A 19,341-nucleotide genomic window follows, 5' to 3' on the forward strand; every position below is an offset into this window, starting at 1 on the left:
CATTTTTATGCCCGCCCCTACTCTCCTTAAACCTAAAATGGTGGAAATGCTAGTTTCTCCTGCCCTTTTTTTTTGTTTGTTTTTTGTTTTTTTTAAAAAGGCTGGTGGTTCTAGAATCTAATTTTACAATGGAAAAGTGCAAGCAGGGAAAAATAAATATTGCACAAGCCTCCTCTATAGCCAGTTTCCAATTATTGGGTACATCATTTCCAAGCAGCAGAATGCAATCAGTAGATAAATGTAAGTTTCAAGTACATTTGTCATGGACACAAAATGTCAGGGACAGTTGTACATTGAAATGTTTGTTTTGAGGCTCAGGTACTCTACAGCTGTACAATACAAAATATATACAAAGAAGATGAGGGGGAAGGAGAAGAAGAAAGTGTGTGGGGTTATGAACAAATATACAAAATATGCAGAAACTCTTGGAACAGCAAGGCCAATTCAATTGTTTTTGCTATAGACTGAAGACAGTTGGGTTTGAGATGAAAAGATGAATATGAGAAGAGTGTTTAGAATTTCGGCTTTTATTTCCTGTTATTTATATGTAGATGTGTTAAATGACATGGAACATAACACATTTTGTAGCAGACCACCCAATTTGTAGGCAAGTAAAAATAATGGAACATGTGACTGATGGGTGTTTCTTGTTACCCAGGTGTGTCCTGTTGGATTGGGTTGGTTGTTTAAACAATAAATAGCTCTAAACAGCAAATAGCTAAATAGCAGAAATATAGAGGTCATACCACAAGATGCAAACCACTCATCAACAGTAAGAATTGGAAAGCCAGATTGGAATTTACAAAGAAATACACAGATGGAAAATGATCTGGTCTACACTAATATAGCACTTTTTTTAACTCTTGTACCTAAGCACTTTATACTGTGTCTCATTCACCCATTCACACACACACACACACACACACACACACACACACACACACACACACACACACACACCAGTGGTAGCAGAGCTGCCACGCGTGGCGCTAACTTGCCATCGGGAGCAACTTGGGGTTCATTGTCTTGCCCAAGGACACTTCGGCATGAGGAGTCATGTGGGACAAGAATTGAACCGCCAACCTGACGATTAGTAGACAACCCACTCTACCACCTGAGCCACAGCCGCCCCGAAATGAGTCACAGAGGTTCTGGAACCAAGATTAACCTCTACCAAAGTGATGGAAAGGCCAAAGTGTGGAGAAAGAAAGGAACTGCTCATGATCCAACACATACAAGCTCATCTATGAAACATGGTGAAGGTAGTGTCATGGCTTGGGCTCTGGAATGGGTTCACTAATCTTTATTGATGATGTAACTAATGATGGTAGCAGCAGAATAAATTCAAAGTTTACAGGAACATTTTGTCTGGAACATCAGGAAGAACTTCATCATGCATGAAAACACTGATCTAAAACACACTGCCCACTCACATTTACATTATTCATTTAGCAGATGCTTTTATCCAAAGCAACTTACAAATGAGGAACTACAAGCAAAGCGATATATCAAGCAGAGAACAGTACAAGTAGTGCTACCATACAAGATTTATAATCGAGTCCCAGAAGAAGCAAAGTATGCAGAGTAGAGGTGTATATGCATTTTTTAATTTATTTATTTATTTATTTATTTATTTATTTATTTATTTATTTATATAAATGAGTTGGTTAGGTGTTCACGGAAGAGGTGGGTCTTTAGCTGTTTTTTGAAGATGGTGAGAGATTCTGCGGTCCGGATTGAGGTTGGAAGTTCATTCCACCACTGAGGAACAATTAGTTTGAAGGTTCTGGAAAGGGACCTTGAGCCACGCTGAGTAGGAACTACTAAGTGTCAGTCGCTAATCGATCGCAGATTGCGTGAGGGAACGTAAACCTTCAGGAGAGAGTTGAGGTAGGAGGGTGCTGATCTAGACAAGTTCTTGTAGGTGAGCATCACGGCCTTGAATTTGATACGGGCGGCTACAGGAAGCCAGTGGAGGGAGATGAAGAGGGGTGTGACATGGGTTCTCTTGGGCTGGTTGAAGATGAGGCATGCTGCAGCATTCTGAATCATCTGAAAGGGTTTGATGGAGCTGGCTGGGAGGCCCTAAAGTAGTGAGTTGCAGTAGTACAGTTTTGAGATAACAAGAGCCTGGACTAGTAGGCTATATACTCAACTAAATATACAGTATATATATTCAACTAAATATATACTCAACTAAAGACTTGAAAAAAGTGGAAATTTTTTAGACTGGCCAAGTCAATTACCAGACCGTAAATCAATAGAGCAGCATTTCACCTCCTGAAGAGGAGACTGAAAGGAGCAACCCTCAGAAACAAACAACAACTGAAAGAGTCTGCAGTAAAAGCCTGGAAAACAATCACAAAAGAAGAAACCAACAATTTGGTGATGTCAATGAATCTATGGCTTGATGCAGTTATTGCAAACAAGGGATATGCACCCAAATATTAAGTGTTATTTACTTTAATTTACTTCAAAGCTTATCTGTTTCTATACTATATAGTATAGACTGTGTGTGTGTGTGTGTGTATATATATATATATATATAATATGTATGTATGTATATGTATATATATATATATATATATATATATATATATATATATATATATATATATATATATATATATATATAATATATTCTATACAGTAAATATAAGTGCAGATCCTAACTGTAGACACCTGAATATGTACAGTCACAGTATGTGAACAAGAATACAAAAAGTAGTCAAATAAATATTAACTGTGTGCAATGTGTGTTGTCTGAGCAGTCATTGATAGACACATAAGAGTATAATAAGCAGATGAAGCAGCAGTACAAAGTAACATTTAAAAAAAAAATGACAATACATTTAGATGATGTAGTATATGTAGTGTGTAATAAATATGATCAATATATTTCACAGAGACTAGCCCGAGTCGTTAGCGACAGTAAAGTGGTAATAGTACCCTTTGAAATATTGCACCATGCCCCAAAGTGACAGAAACGTGAAGAGATTGTCCATGAGTGTCTGTGAGGTGACCAATGTGTTGGACTGAAGGTGTAGGTAGTAGCGGAGGCATGAGCAAAAGAGTGGGAGAAGGAGTAATGACTGGATTACAGTTTATTCAATTCAGTATCAGTTTGTTGTTGCCAGTGATATGTGACCAGTGCATGTAGCGGGCTGGTATTCACCGGTACACAGCACGCAGTGGCTGTGGGCAATTCATAATTAATTCAATTTCAATTCAATTTATTTATTTGTGTAGCACTTTTTACAATAGACATTCTCAAAGCAGCTTTACAGAAACATATAAAACACGGTATGCAGATTTTAAGTGTGTGAATTAATCCCAATTGAGCAAGCCGGTGGCAAGGAAAAACTCCCTAAGATGTTAAGAGGAAGAAACCTTGAGAGGAACCAGACTCAGAAGGGAAACCATCCTCATCTGGGTAACAACAGATAGTGTAAAAAAGTTCATTATGGTTTTATATGATGTCTGTTTGTCCTTAGAAGCAGCCGTAGTCCCAGCAATCTGGAATTGGAGTAGATGAGAGCTCCATCCAGAGGTAGGGCATCCAAAACGGATCAGGCAGGTCCGGAGATCAGAAAGGATCCGGATCTCTAGTATCTCCATAAAATCGTATGTGGCTCGACATAAGGAGAGAGGGAGAGAAAAGATTATTAGGACTGTGCTTAGCGTAACGGAAAGTCTATTCGGGGTAGGCTTGAGTAAACAAATACGTTTTAAGCCTAGACTTAAACACTGAGACTGTGTCTGAGTCCCGAACACTAATTGGAAGACTGTTCCATAACTGTGGGGCTTTATAAGAGAAAGCTCTTCCCCCTGCTGTAGCCTTCGCTATTCAAGGTACCGTCAAATAGCCTGCATCTTTTGATCTAAGTAGGCATGGAGAATCATAGAAAACCAAAAGGTTGCTTAGATACTGTGGCACGAGACCGTTCAGTGCTTTATAAGTTAATAATAGTATTTTATAATCACTGCGAGATTTCACTGGGAGCCAATGCAGTGTTGATAAGATCGGGGTGATGTGGTCGTATCTTCTGGTTCTAGTTAGGACTCTAGCAGCTGCATTCTGGACTAACTGGAGTTTGTTTATGCACCTACTGGAACATCCAGACAGTAAGGCATTACAGTAATCTAGTCTGGAGGTGACGAAAGCATGAACTAATATTTCTGCATCATGTAGTGACAATATATTTCTTATCTTAGAAATATTTCTGAGATGAAAGAAGGCTATCCTAGTCATATTATCTACATGAGTATCAAATGCTAGACTGGAGTCAGTGATCAAGGTCTTTTACTGCTGTACATGACGTAACAGAAAGTCCATCCAGAGTTACTATGTGATCTGAAAGCTTACTTCTAGCTACACGTGATCCTAATACAAGTACTTCTGTCTTATCAGAATTAAGTAAAAGGAAGTTAGTTAGCATCCAACATCTAATGTCCTTTACACATTCCTCAACTTTATTAAGCTGCTGTCTGTCCTCTGGCTTCGCTGAAACATACAACTGTGTATCATCAGCATAACAGTGGAAGCTAATTCCATGTTTACAAATAATTTGACCTAGAGGTAGCATATATAAAGTAAAAAACAGTGGGCCTAAAACAGAACCTTGTGGAACACCAAAATTAACCTCGGTATGCGTGGAGAAGTCTCCATTTACATCTCCGAACAGATAACGAACGGTCAAATAAGACCTGACCCAGGAGAGGACCGTTCCCTTAATACCAAGAACATTTTCTAATCTATCTAGGAGAATAGTATTATCTACAGTATCAAAAGCTGCACTAGGTCAAGTAACACAAGCAGCGAGACACAACCCTGATCAGAGGCCAGTAGTAGGTCGTTTACCACTTTAACTAACGCTGTCTCTGTGCTATGATGAGGTCTAAATCCTGAATGATACATTTCATGAATGTTGTTCCTATGCAAGTACGAGCATAGCTGCTGTGCTACAACCTTTTCTAAGATCTTGGAGGTGAAGGGGAGATTTGATATAGGTCTATAGCTGGACAGTTGAGAGGGGTCAAGGTCAGGTTTTTTAATCAGGGGTTTGATAACTGCTAATTTAAGTGATTTAGGTACATAGCCAGTGCTAAGGGAAGAATTGATTATATTTAAAAGCGGTTCAATTACCCCAGGACAAATCTGTTTAAAGAAACATGTAGGTGCAAGTTGATGAATTCGCTGAAGAGATTAATGTAGCTAGTTTGCTCTCTCTAAGGGGAGTAAATTATATTAGTATATTATCATCTATAGGGTTCGTTATAATACTGTCTGGTTTTAATTTAATAGCCTGAATTTCACAACTAATATTTTCAACTTTACCAATGAAAAATTTCATGAAATCTTCGCTGCTGTGTAATGATTGAATGCTTCTTTCTGTAGTGGTTTTATTCCTAGTTAATTTTGCTACTGTGTTGAATAGAAATCTCGAATTGTTTTTGTTATCTCCTATTAAGGTGGAGAGAGAGACTTTTCTAGCATCGCTAAGAGATTTTGTATAGTTCAGTAGGCTCTCCTTCCATGCTGTTTGAAATTTTACCAATTTGGTTTGACGCCATTTACGTTCTAATTGACGAGTGGTCTGTTTTAAGATACGCGTTTGATCGTTATACCAGGGTGCTAGTTTTTTCTCTCTAATTAATTTTCTTTTGAGTAGAGCCACTCTATCTAGCGTGTAGCGGAGTGTTGATTAAGCATTCAGTTGCCTGATCGAGTTCTATCGAATCAGACGGTGATCCAAATCTAATTGACGTCTCTGGGAGGTTGTTTATGAAGCTTGGTGCAGTAGTTGATGTGAGAGTTTTACGCTTTACGCGGTAGTGAGGCGAGGTGGAAATATTATGATCAATACGTATTATGAACGAAATAAGATAATGGTCTGAGACAACTTCAGACTGCAGAAAAATTACTATATTTTCTCTATTTAATCCGTATGTTAGTATAAGGTCAAGAGTGTGACCACCATTATGAGTAGACCCGATTACGTTCTGATTAATCCCTACTGAATCTAAGATGGACACAACTGCTGTTCTCAGAGGGTCTTCCGGGTTATCAAAATGAATATAAAAATCACCGACGATTAATGCTTTATCTACAGAAACAACCAGGTTTGAGATAAAGTCTGAAAATTCACTAAGAAATTCAGTATATGGCCCTGGGGGTATGTAAATAATAATTAGAGGAATTGACTTAGTTTTTGTGGCTACATAAGTTATACTGGTATAAAGAATTTCAAAATAATTAAATTTATGACATAGATTTTGACTATGGATGAGACAACTCCTCCTCCTCTAGTAGTTGAACGAGGCTGATATACATAACTGTATCCAGGAGGACTGGCTTCATTTAATGCTGTGTACTCGTTTGGTTTAATCCAAGTTTCCATTAAACACATTAAATTACTTTCCTATCAGTAATGATTTCGTTAACAATAAGAGCCTTAGACGCGAGAGATCTAATGTTTAATAGTCCTAGCTTCAGATTAAAGGTGCTGGATGTGCATTCAGTGTGATCTAATTTTATGTTAATTAGGTTACTAAAACAAACTTTCCGAAATGTAGCTCTGGGAACAGACACAGTCTCTATAGTATGTACTACAAGTGTTGAACTATTAATTGAACATTGCTTATGATGAACGTTGTTATTGTAGGAAGATGTACTTACGGTAGGCAGTCACTTGGTGTGTAGCGCCTTGGAGATGTTGTCTGATAACAATTCAGCAATTCAAACAATGACCTTCGTGGTGGGTGATCTGCCTCATACCATCTCGATGAGGCTGGCGAAGTCCCTCTTCAGAACCTCCGTCTGCCGCAGCCTGATGTCATTTGCCCCCGCGTGCAGCACGACCGCTCCAATGCGCTCGTCCTTCTTCAGGATCCCGGGTACCTGCCCAGCGACATCAAGGACACGAGCACCAGAAAAACAATGTGTGTGAACCTTACCCTTTGTTGAAGCGACGCAAATGTTTCGCACAATGGAGTCCCCAACAATCACAGTGTTTGGTCTGGTCTGACGGAGAGGGGCGAAGCGGTTCCTGGTTGGGATCTCGAACACCGGAGGTGGAGAGGTCTTTGCCCGGGGTATGGCTCTCGCCTTTCGCTGGTGGTGCACCCAAGGTTCGTGGTGAGTTTGCGCCAGCATGAGGGAGACCTCGGCTGGTTAAGTCTTGGGTGCACGGTCCCTGCACAGAGAAACACACGGCGTAGAGGGGCTGGGAGTGGTAATACCACGCTGCGTGCTTACCTTGGATGTGTAGGCGGAAGCACAAGATGTTTCCAGCGCGGTTCTTTGCTCCAGAAGCTGGGCCTGCTTGTCGAGTAGGTTGCGGATCTGTTTCTCCACATCCTCCAGTTCCAGCAGCACCATATGTAGCTCGAGCGAGTCCTCATCTGCACTCAAAGGTGGAGAAACAACCGACATATTTGCTTTGAAAAACAGCGGTAAATGAGTTAAATGTGAAATGTAAACAAGGCTAGCGGTAAGGTGATGCTAGTAGGCTACAAGCTAGTTGCGGATCTTTGTAAGAACCAATAAAACTTTGCGACAGCACGATGTTACGATTGTTTTATCTAAAGTAGTATCAGTGATATTTGTAAACGTTGTAAAGGTAAAAAAAAAAAAAGGATCATTTTAAAGTATAGAAATTAGTAGAAAATAGCGTCAGCTCAAGGGACACTGCTTCCTGTGACGCTTCCTGCTTCCTGCGACCGACAAGGAGAGAGAGGGACAAGGAGAATTATTACCTACATTATTACCATAATTACCCTACATAAACTACATTACGCAGGGGGCACTACGTGACACTCACCTGTTCCCATTCTCTCTACAAGTCTCAGGATAAAAATAAAATAAAAAGTCTCAGGATAAGTAAAGTTAATGCTAGTCTACTGTCAGGGGTGGACTTAACCTATAAGCGAAGTAAGTGGCTTCGTAGGGCCCCAGGGAATCAGAGGGGCCATCACATACCCAGTAGCCTGTTAATCATGTATGACGTTTTGTTTGGTCAGGATATCACCATCAAGGTTTTAACTTTATAGTTACATCTGCACGAATGTGTTGCTCCCAACATGGATTAGAGTGGACCATTTCATTAGTACAGCACATGTGCAAGCAGCTCGATACCGGCCAGAGTTAGAGAAAAATATAGCGGAGTTAGTAGAGCATGAGTAGCACATTAGCAGAAGAGTGAAGTTGAAGTTAAAGTTGCAAGGAAATAAATTAACAATGAAACACACCGGAGCAGAAAAAAGGAGGAAAAAAGAAGTGACACAAAAGAATGTAGCCAAACTCCCCAAAGTCTCCTCTTTTTTCACACAAACTCCACCGCTGTCTGCCAGCACAGTCAGCGCTGCTCACACAGCAGCTACTGCAGCCCCTGTCCCGCCAGATGCAGGGATGAATTCTACCTCTCTCCCGGCCCAAGAAAACAACAATGTGCCGGTGAGTGTAGCCCAGGAACAACACAACAAATACACAAACAGCACACAGGCAGTGTTGAGGAATGACGACCCTCCTTTCTGGCCAAAACACCTGATGTGTTTGGGACCCATATCACTAAGTCTGCCCCTGTCTATCGTTATTTAACGTAACATTAATGCTAGTCTAAGTAACGTAACGTTAATGCTAGTCTAAGTAGAGTAACATTTAATGCTAAGTAACGTTAATGTGAATAATGTTGGCCTGGCTCCAAAAGGACACAAAGAGAACATGTGAGTCAGAGGATGACTACATTTACATGCACATCATATTCTGTTTAAGGTCTGTATTCACGTTGCGGCCATATTCTGAATACGATGTTTATATGCATACAGTCATCGGAATATTCCTGTATATATGGTTGTTGTAGTAAGTATGCTTGAGTTGCCATTCCTAAATACCTAGCCTACAGCTAAGCATCTGTTAGCACTCACAATTCCTTGTGCACTGAGCATGCGCATCTATCTCCTTTCAGTGGATTTTCTGAATAAGGTGTTTACATGCAAGAAATTTCCGATTAACACACACATGCATAATATAATAATAAAACTAATAGTACACTGTATCATACAGATATAGAATTCTTATAGTATTACAATATTGCAGTGAAATATAGATATTGCAATGGTAAGTTATTATATATTATTAATATATGTTATTATATATTATTAATATATGTTTATTAATAATATTTTTTATATTATTTATATTATTAATATATGTAATGAAATTTATAGTTTGGTGAATGGTTGTCCCTTTGAGTAAATAAATTTATGATGTGAACATCAGCGATATCGCCTAGTATATTTTATTCACTGTAGAAATTCAGAATGTAATACACCAACTTGAATAAAGGGAGTACTGGCACTTTTTTTTCCCACTTCAAGCACTGTAACAACACTGAGTTTTAGTTATAATGCTTAGTTATAATTAAGCTACACTAAGCTAAGCAGTTAGTGAGGAGCCTCTTGCTTGTTCTGCTTACTTGTTGGAGCTGAAAACTTTTCTTTTTTTTAACTCCTGTGTGAGAGCCAAGATGTCTTACTAGGAATTTTACAGAGATGAATTGGTCTAACAAGGCAGCTCTGATTCTGTTTTGCGATCCTTGAGCTAGATTAATGTTGTTAAGGCTGACAAGCAAAGGCTGTGAGACATATCCTTCTGGATTAATGAAATAAAGAAGAACACAAGCAACAAAAAACTGCAACAGCAGTTGTTATTATTATTATTATTATTATTATTATTATTATTATTATTATGATGATGATGATGTACTAGACCACACCCAACTCAACCAGAGTTCCACCAGGGTATATTTAATATCTGTGGGAAACATTAATCACCGCTATATATTTCACCGCTGTGCTCTTTGACCAGCATGATGATGATTCAGCATGGACACCAAGTCAGGAAAACAGGACACACTTCCTCAACCCTCCTCCCCCTGTACCCTACTGACATCTCTCTCAGCACATGACCCTATCTAGGCTCCAGAATGCCTGATGACATTTATTTTCAAGTCTGATGTGCATGGTTTAAGGGGCTCAGTCTAATAAAGTACCCACAGGCAGTAGTGCATGAGCATGAATTAGGTATAGCCAATAATTTCCCTATGAGCTAATGTATGCTTGCTCAGAGCACTACTGTACTAAATTAGGAAATGAACTCCTGGGCAGACATGGGCAGTGGTTTTTATTATTTGCCAATTTTCTTTGTACGCTGGTTCAAAGACATATTGGTTGTGATCGATGTTCAGTCTCGACTTCAGCAGGCCATTAAAACAGTCTACTTTGTAACCGGCCCAAATTGGCCATGAATAAAAGAACATGGAGCTGTATGAACATCTGCCATCAGTAGCTAGCTTTCCTCTGTCAGATACATTGACTGTGAATAGAATTTACCTTGCACATAGTCATAATTTGATGACATTTCTTGCTCGTTTGCAGGAAGACTTGGTTACTTTGTGTGCTTTTTTCCCCATTTTGTTGATGGTTTTCCATGAAAAATTGTTCCTGCATTTCGCCCTTTAAAATGATGCAGAATCATTTCAGAATTTAAGTTTGAGATTAGATCTTTCACAAACTGACATGAAAATATATTTTATAGAGAAGCAAGTTTGAAAGTGTAATATTTTATGTCTCAGTTATAAATACAAACCAGCTCATTATAAATTACGCACTGAAATATTTCACATGGTCATGCCACACAGCCAGGCATCATTCCCTTGGATAATTTATTGGAGGTTATAAAGGGACATGCCATTTTTCAGTGGTCTGTAGTCACATGACAGCACTTGGGAGTCCAGGACTAAAGTCTATTCTGAGATCAACGATTAGATTCAGCGCTCAGGATGTTAAGAGGATTAGGGATGGATAAGGAGTAACTGTGATGTGCCGCTGCCATCCTCTGGACTGAGTAAGTACTGCAGAGCTGCTGTGAAAACTGTGTATGCATATAATGTTACGGACGACCACAACAGCAGTTACTGAGGCACACTGCCCAGCACGGCTTCAGGTTTTTCTGGTGATCAGGTGTGTTATGAGGTGGAAGGTTAAAACTCTGCAGGGCAGTGGCGTTTAGGGCTGAAGTTGAGTAAATCAAATTTCTTGCTTTTTGCTCCTTTTCAATTAGTTTTAAAGTAAGTGTGTCACATCTTAACTTCATTGGCACAGCAGACAAATAACTTCAGTAGGCTGAAGTTAACATGCTCCAGTTGATTCGTAGTTATTGGTGTTGTGATGTTTGGTGATAACTGTAGTGCACACTACTCGATCCTGAAACCCACCGCCTGCTAAAGTATATCAAATGATAACATGGTCATCAGTAAGAGCTGTTTTTACTAGATGGATTATTTCGTTTGCATGAATAACAGACAATGTTCAGAATATGGAACAGGCAGGAATGTGGAAATGCTGACGAAACCAAGTTATATACTGTCAAATGCAGCATAAAACTGTAATATAAATAAATACAAAATGCTTTCACCTTGCCTTGAACATACAGAGTGAAAAAAACATATGTAGAAAACAGCACAGCTCATAGCCTAAATAGTATCTGACAATGTGTTGCTGTTTTGTCGAGTCATCATGCTTGGGTAGTTTTCACAGTCTTAAATTATATTCTTGAGTAACTGACTATCTTGTCATTCCTTTGAGTACATTATGCTAGCTATTAGGCTTGTGCAGTATAGTGATATTATCACCTCTACACAATATTACACTGCCATAATATCCAATAATGTTCATTCTGATCATATTACATTACAAGACCACCCACACTTTATGCATTTTGGTTTGCACTCAAAAATACACCAAGAGTGTAGTCTTTTTCTCCTCGATAAAACAGGAGATGAGCCACATTAATCTGGAATGATTTACATAGATGTTATGAAGCCCCACCCCCTTCTCCCAATCACATGCACTCTCGACACATGCAGGCTCTCACCCTTCCTTTTAAATGAGTTCTGTTTTGAGTTCGTTAATGTGAAATAAAATTTCAGAGTATGTTCAACTTGGCTAACATTAGACAAGTATATACACTCACCGAGCAATTTATTAGGAATACTATACTAATACTGGATACCTCAAGGTTTGACATGTTGTGCATTCTGAGATGCTTTTCTGCACAGCACAATTGTACAGAGTGCTTATCTGAGTTACTGTAGCCTTTCTGTCAGTTTGAACCAGTCTGGCCATTCTCCACTGACCTCTCTCATCAACAAGGCATTTCCGTCCACAGAACTGCGTCTCATGGGATGTTTTTTTCTTTATTTTATTTTTTCGGAGTAAACTAAACTCTAGAGATTGTTTTTGTGTGAAAATTCCAGGAGATCAGCAGTTAGAATTACTCAGTCCAGTCCGTCTGTCACCAACAATCATGCCATGGTCCAAATCACTGAGATCATATTCTTTCCTCGTTCTGATGGTTGATGTGAACATTACCAAAAGCTGCAGGCCCATACCTGCATGATTTTATGCATTGCACTGCTGCTACACGATTGGCTGATTTAGATAATTGCCTGAATGTGTAGGTGTACTGTGTTGTTTTAATAAAGGGCTCGATGAGTGTAGATAACATCAGTTAACTGTAATATTTCATTTTTTGGACAATTGGTTCTAGGTGATCACATCATATATCACAATATTTTTAGCCCAGTTTATTAGGTTTCTGGGCAATAAAAACATGAGACTGGTCAAGTAGACTGGAGTTTTTACTTGTTCTGTGGGCTAGTAAATGAATCATGAATTTACGGTTTGTTCTTTCCTAAATTTATGGTTATGGAGATGATTATAGGAGATTAGGAGTTTATTTGATACATTGCTTCATCTTATGGCGAGCCACGTATTTCCTAGCTTAAAAACCCTTATCTTAGTTTTCTGTTTTTGCATTCAAGTAGAAACGTTCAAGGGAAGCAATTTTATCAGCTACTCTCTGTTTGTGCGTGTCCTCTAACGTCTTTTCTAATAACTGCAGATAACTCCAGAATATTTATCTAACAGAAATAGTTCTTTTTAAAGAATGAAACAATTTCCTCTCAAAACATTATGCTAGATTCTGACTAATCCTAATACAAATCCTCACATGTTATCCAGGTGCTGCTTATTCTCCAGGGCTGTAAAAGTTCTGGAAGTACTTTGTGTATGCGCTGCTCTAAATCCCTGCTAGGAGAGTGTTTTGGAGCTTCTGTATTCTCAGTCATGCGCGCCATGTGGCAGGAAAGCCGAGTGCGGATCATGTAAATGCAGAGGCAGGCGAGGCACAGCCCGCTGTAATTCTCCAGCCTTATGCCTGGAGAGCCGTGGCAGATTAGAGCGGACTCTGGCAACCAGAGCCGCATGGCCACTCCAGGGCTCTCCCCCGCACAGCTCACATCCACTGTCTCAGCAGCCAGTGCGTCTCTGCAGGGGACCGCTTTCCGCCAGCGTCGTGAGAGCGAGTGAAGCATTACCGAAACCTTCGTCTTCTGTTGTGGACTCCCAGTGCACAGGCTTTAACCGAACCTCCTCGAGAGATATCACCTCTAATAATGCAACTGCTTCTTAAAAGACAAGGACAGGCGCTAATCCTGAACTGTCCTCCACACACACAAGCACACACAGAGGATCAATAACTACGTGCTACAATGCGCCACAGCTCATGTGTCATCACGCCTCAGATCAGACTAGGCAGTAAATGAGCTTGACACACTGAGACTGTGATGCTGAGGTGCTGATTGATGCCTGTCACATCTCGCCTGAGACTGTGGAGACGGGCGAGGGGGTGGGGGGCTTGTACTCACTTCCACTTCCACAGCAAACATGCTGTGCAGAATTTTTGATGGTGGAAGGGTGCCATAATTTGTTCTTCTTGATCCTTTAATATTATTTTGTTGTTGTTGTTCAGACTCGATAAGCCTGTAGTAGACCGCCATGCTGTCATTACCCAGAAAACAGTGCTGCAAATGTCATTACCCTGCTTGATTCCCAAGGTCTCCAGGCACTTAGTCTCTCTGTAGACCCTTTGAATTTGCCATAATGATGCGGTGTCAAAAGGGCAAGATGCTGTAATTCAGTCAATAGATGAAGTGATGACAGCAGTAGTGTGTCTGTGATGTTGTAGCTAGGTTTAAACTGAGCACTGTTTTAGGATTGTGAAAAATTTATTCCAAGGTTCTACACAAAGTTGCTGGATATTGGGGTTTTCACTTTTTTAAGCGCTAACATTGTGAATTGTGGCTTCTTGCAGAAAATACTTCAACTGCTACCAGAGAAAATCAACAGTCGATGGCAGTTCCACAGTATAGGTAGGTGACATAAAAATGCCTTTACACTCTGAAGCAGCTAACTGATCCTCGTTGTGCTATACTACATTTGTTTAAAAAAAGCTCAGCAGGAAACCTTGCAAAAGTACTTCTATATGTGAAATATTGTTATAAATACACCAAGAATATAAGATCCTGTTGTCACTTACATGGTAGCAGCTACAGTATGAACTGTTACTCCCCTTACCAGACTCTTCTCTCTCTCTCTCTCTCCCCTTAACAAGATGACCAACAAAAAAAAAAAAAACGGCTAGAGGTTATCCAACAACTGCTCTGTCCTGAAGACTTTCCTCTGCTGAAAAACATTAATTTAGCAGAACTGAATCAGAGTCAGGCTTGAATCAAAATTGTATTGGTGCTGAAACAAATCAGATGCAGTGTATTAATCATTACTTGTATAACTGTAGTATTTTGTATTGTACAGGTACATCTAAAAAAAATTGAGAATATCGTGGAAAAGTAAATTTTTTCCATAATTTAATTCAAAAAGTGGAACTTTCATATATCCTAGATTCATTACACATGAAGTGAAATATTTCAAGGCTTTTTTTTTTTTTAATCTTGATGATTACGGCTTACAGCTCATGGAAATAAAAAATCCAGTGTCTCAAAATATTAGAATAAAGAATTTATAATATAGAATTATCGACCTGAGAAGAGCTCTAATCAGCTAATTAACTCAAAACACCTGCAAAGGTTTGAAATATTTTACTTTATGTGTAATGAATCTAGAATATATGAAATTTCCACTTTTTGAATTAAATTACGGGGGGGAAAATGAAATTTTCCACGATATTACATTTTTTTTATATGTACCTGTATACTATGTATCAAGATGAGCATAATATCATCTGAAAGAGGGAGATTCACACCCTTAGTAGAAATGTAAGAGCATACTACTGGCAGAAAAACTTCGCAGAAAACAGATTTTTCATCATTTTGGCTGTTTTCTGGAATTCCATAACAGCGACATCTGACTGGTTTACTGCCAACATTTTTGAATTAACAAAGTAAATGAAGTATTCACTGTATTATTACTAATAGTATGCCATCATTAATTTCACATCTTAGTGTTTCTTCCGATTGAATAATCAGCTGTAGATCTGAGATGGTGAGGAACATTTATTATGTGTGTAATCGGGCTTAAGCCTAACACTTGGTTTGTGAGAGCAAATAATTAACCGGTGTACAAGAGAGGTGAGTAAATGAGAAATGCAAATGAGAAGCATGGATTGAAATGCAGATAGCTGATTGAATTATGCGTCACTTGGTTTCAGTTTCTCTAGCAGGAGGCAAGAAGCTCAATTAGAGTCCTCCTCTCCGTGTCAGTGTCTCTGTTAAAGCACTTAGGCGGGGACTGATGCAGTCGCTTGCCCTGTGGGCTTAGTGTAGCTCATTTCAGTGATGATCCTCCTATAGACCCTTTTCACAATGACGTCCAAAAACGTCCGCCTTTCCACAAAGCAGTGTATACGTTTATCCATGGTACCATGGGTGGTGCAACTAACATTCCACTTTTGACAACAAAGCAGTTTTTTGCTGCTAAAATGAAACATTCTGTAGCAAACTTATATAAACTTCACCAGTGCATATATGCATCATATCCTACAAGATGAAGGTGAAGCAGTGTGTGCTCGGCTGTCTACCTGTGGCAAAAGCACAAGCACCAATTAACGCCTTAGCCCTTTTAAAGCAAAATAATAATAATGAAAAACACTCACGTTTTGTTGCGATTAAGCAAAATCCCGGTGTAGCTCCTATCTCAGTGTCACCATCAGGATGTCATTCACTATATGTTCGATGGTGACCGTGAGCCGGACCGCAGCTCTTCGGCTGTGGCCTCTGTGTTTCCTGGGTGAAGTGTCCGGCTCGGTGCTGCTCGCTCCCGGGTGCCGAAGCTGAGACAAGCCAGACACTTCACCAAATATAGGAGCTGCACTGGGATTTTGCTCGATTGCAACAAAAAGTGAGTTTGTTTCATTATGATTTTTTTTTTTTTTTTTTTTTTTGCTTTAAACCTGCTAAGATCCTAAGATAAGCTAAGGTAATATGTTACTGACTTTTATCCAACAATATACAATCTATAGCTAACAATATAGCTACAATCATAAGAATAAGCACTTAAAGACTTTCTATTTGCAGAAGAGAAAGCTAATAACTGCTGTTATCCAGACTCAATACAAAAATGCTTAGCTTCATAATCAAACAGGTACTGCTCAATGAAGAATCTGTATCCTTTATCAATTTAGAACGTATCGTAAGTGAAAATTACAGCTCTGTACATCATCTAGACATATTTCTGGCAGATGTAGAAGGGACTGGGTAAACTCCATAGTTCCACTGTGCTGGGGGATGTAACTATACACTGCTTTGAGTCAGAAAGGAAGGTGCGTGACGTCATGTGTAAAGGGTCTATTAGATTCACACAAACACACTGATGGGTGAAGCACTTCCTTAAACCTGCTGTCCTTATATTACCTCTGCATGGTATGTGTTACAGGACCGTATTAGGATACAGATGGTTTAGAGAGAGATAGAAATATGATGGATGAAACTAATAGGTCTTTTCAAATAAACAGTTTTAAAAGACTGGAAAACAGTGTTAATCGTTTTTTCATAAGCATAATGTTTGGAATAGTGCTGAATATTGTCCACCTCATCAACAGTGTAGGGAAAGAATGCTTACCACTGTGCTGCTTTCTCCTTCATTGTAATTCACATATCTCTTCTTTTGAGGTTTCAATGCCTCTGTGTTTCTTATTACGTTTTGATTCAGTAACATATCTATGACTATTCATATTTCTAGGCTTGGAATTTATTTTAATGAATAGTGAGTAGTTTCCCCTATAGGACAGTGAGTTGTCACATTAGCATCTCATTTCATTGCAACATTCATCTGATTGGTGTGAAAATTGCAGATTTTTGTGACAAATTTATCAGTAAACATGTTTTTATTACACGTTTGAATTTATTCTGCAGTAACTACAGAACTTTTTTTTTTTTTATCATTTCAGGTTCTATTCTCAAAAAACTTTTACACACTGCCAACTCTTTCAAGGTGAGATGACCTGTAATTATAATATTGACGTGCTTACAGATATAAATCACATGTGTCTTGCATATGAACACTCACCGAGCACTTTATTAGGAACACCTGTATACCTACTCATTCATGCATTTATCTGATCATATGGCAGCGCTGCAGTGCATAAAATCATGCAGATACAGTCCAGCAGCTTTGGGTAATATTCACATCAACCATCACAATGTGGGGAAAAAATGTGATCTCTGTGATTTTGACTGTGGCATGATTGTTGGTGCCAGTTTGAGTATTTCTATAACTGCTGATCTTCTGGTATTTTCACACACAACAGTCTATAGAGTTTACTCAGAATGCTGCAATAATACTGCAACATTCAGTGCGCAACAGTTCTGTGGATGGAGACGCCTGGTTGATGAGAGAGGTCAACGGAGAATGGCCAGACTGGTTCGAGCTGACGGAAAGTCTGCAGTAACTCAGATAACCACTCTGTTCAATTGTGCTTAGCATCTCAGAATGCACAACACATTGAACCTTGAGATGGATGGGATACCACAGCAGAAGACCACATCAGGTTCCACTTCTGTCAGCCAAGAACAGAAAGCTGAGGCTGCAGTGGGTACAGGCTCACCAAAACTGGACAGATGAAGACTGGAAAAACGTAGCCTGGTCTGATGAATCTCGATTTCTGATGAGGCACACAGATGGTGGGGTCAGAACACTGACAGCAACCAGCAACTTTATGTCAACAGTCCGGGCTGGTGGAGGTGGTTTAATGGTGTGGGGAATGTATCATATCAACATGGACCCCTAATCTCAAAATAATGTTTCCAACATCTTGTGGAATCCACATGCCATGAAGAACTGAGTCTGTTTTGAGAGCAAAGGGAGGCCCGACCCAGCATTAGTATAGTATAGTGTTACTAATAAAGTGATCAGTGAAGGTATTGTAGTATCTCACTAGATATACTGCTTATTGGGGTGTGTGTTTGTGTGTTTATGCAGATCCGCTGTGAGGGCATGCGTCTGTTCCTGCTGTGGCTACAGGCTCTGCAGACAAACTGCGCTGAAGAACAATTGCTCATCTTTGCTTGCCTGGTGCCCGGTTTCCCCGCAGTTCCCTCTTCCAGAGGTCCCTGCACACTAGACACCATCATCTACAGCCCCTTTTCCAATCCCCCTGATGGTGAGAGTACATACACGTTCTCAGTTGCCTGGTCCACATGAGCTATCTTCTCTGCTGCATGTGGTGATAATGACGTCCAGTGCATTATTTCAGCTGCCACGTTTACACAGTTCTCCATTTTGCCCCAGAAATTGTAACTAGGATAAGCACTGTGGAAGTGGGATGAACTAATGATAATAATACATATAATAATATATTATCACACATAATGATATAATGATCACACAGCAAAAAATCTCCATCCCATTGTCTAGTTTGCAAAATTTGCCGTTGCTGGACTTCATTTTACATATTGTTATTAATCCCTATGACCTTGTTACTTTGAACGTTGTTTTTCATTTTCCTTAAATAATAGTATTTATGCACAAAAGCACAATGATGTAATCAAATGTCACCTGGGAAAATGTAAAGGAACAAGAAGAAAGCCAGACCAAGACACTGAAAGGAATGACATCTCAAATTTAAATTACTTTGTGACCTTGAACTCTCTGAATACCTGAAAATATTTAACGGCGTGTTTTTGCTGTTGTGACCAGAAATCTGAATAGACTTCATAGTGAAAAGACTGAATGGGGGAAAAACTGCAATTTCCATTCAAGTATACTTTCCTTTATGTTCAAATGATTACCTCAATAAGTGACAGATTAATAATAAACTTAAAAATATGAAGAAATGAAAGTAGTCTGAACTCTGTTGAAACTTTTTGTATTTGACTTGCATGCTGTCTCTGGACAAATACTGTTTTATCCTAGACAAACCTCGGTCAATGCGTTTTGAACAAGCTATTTCAAAGCTCTGAAAATTCAATTTCAAGCTTTTCATGA

At 39.3% G+C, this 19,341-nt stretch overlaps 1 protein-coding gene across 2 annotated transcripts in view; it reads left to right on the forward strand.

The window, feature by feature from the left end:
* ralgapa2 (Ral GTPase activating protein catalytic subunit alpha 2) overlaps positions 1-19,341 on the forward strand; it is a 129,212-nt gene that overhangs the window by 38,743 nt on the left and 71,128 nt on the right. For both annotated transcript variants that reach the window (XM_053633338.1, XM_053633339.1), the window contains exons 4-6: positions 14,216-14,273; positions 17,306-17,349; positions 18,337-18,517. In XM_053633338.1, coding sequence (XP_053489313.1) covers positions 14,216-14,273; positions 17,306-17,349; positions 18,337-18,517 — 283 coding nt within the window. The remainder of the gene's footprint in view (positions 1-14,215; positions 14,274-17,305; positions 17,350-18,336; positions 18,518-19,341) is intronic.

This window comes from Ictalurus furcatus, chromosome 9 (assembly GCF_023375685.1).
Source record: "Ictalurus furcatus strain D&B chromosome 9, Billie_1.0, whole genome shotgun sequence".
Taxonomy (NCBI): domain Eukaryota; kingdom Metazoa; phylum Chordata; class Actinopteri; order Siluriformes; family Ictaluridae; genus Ictalurus; species Ictalurus furcatus.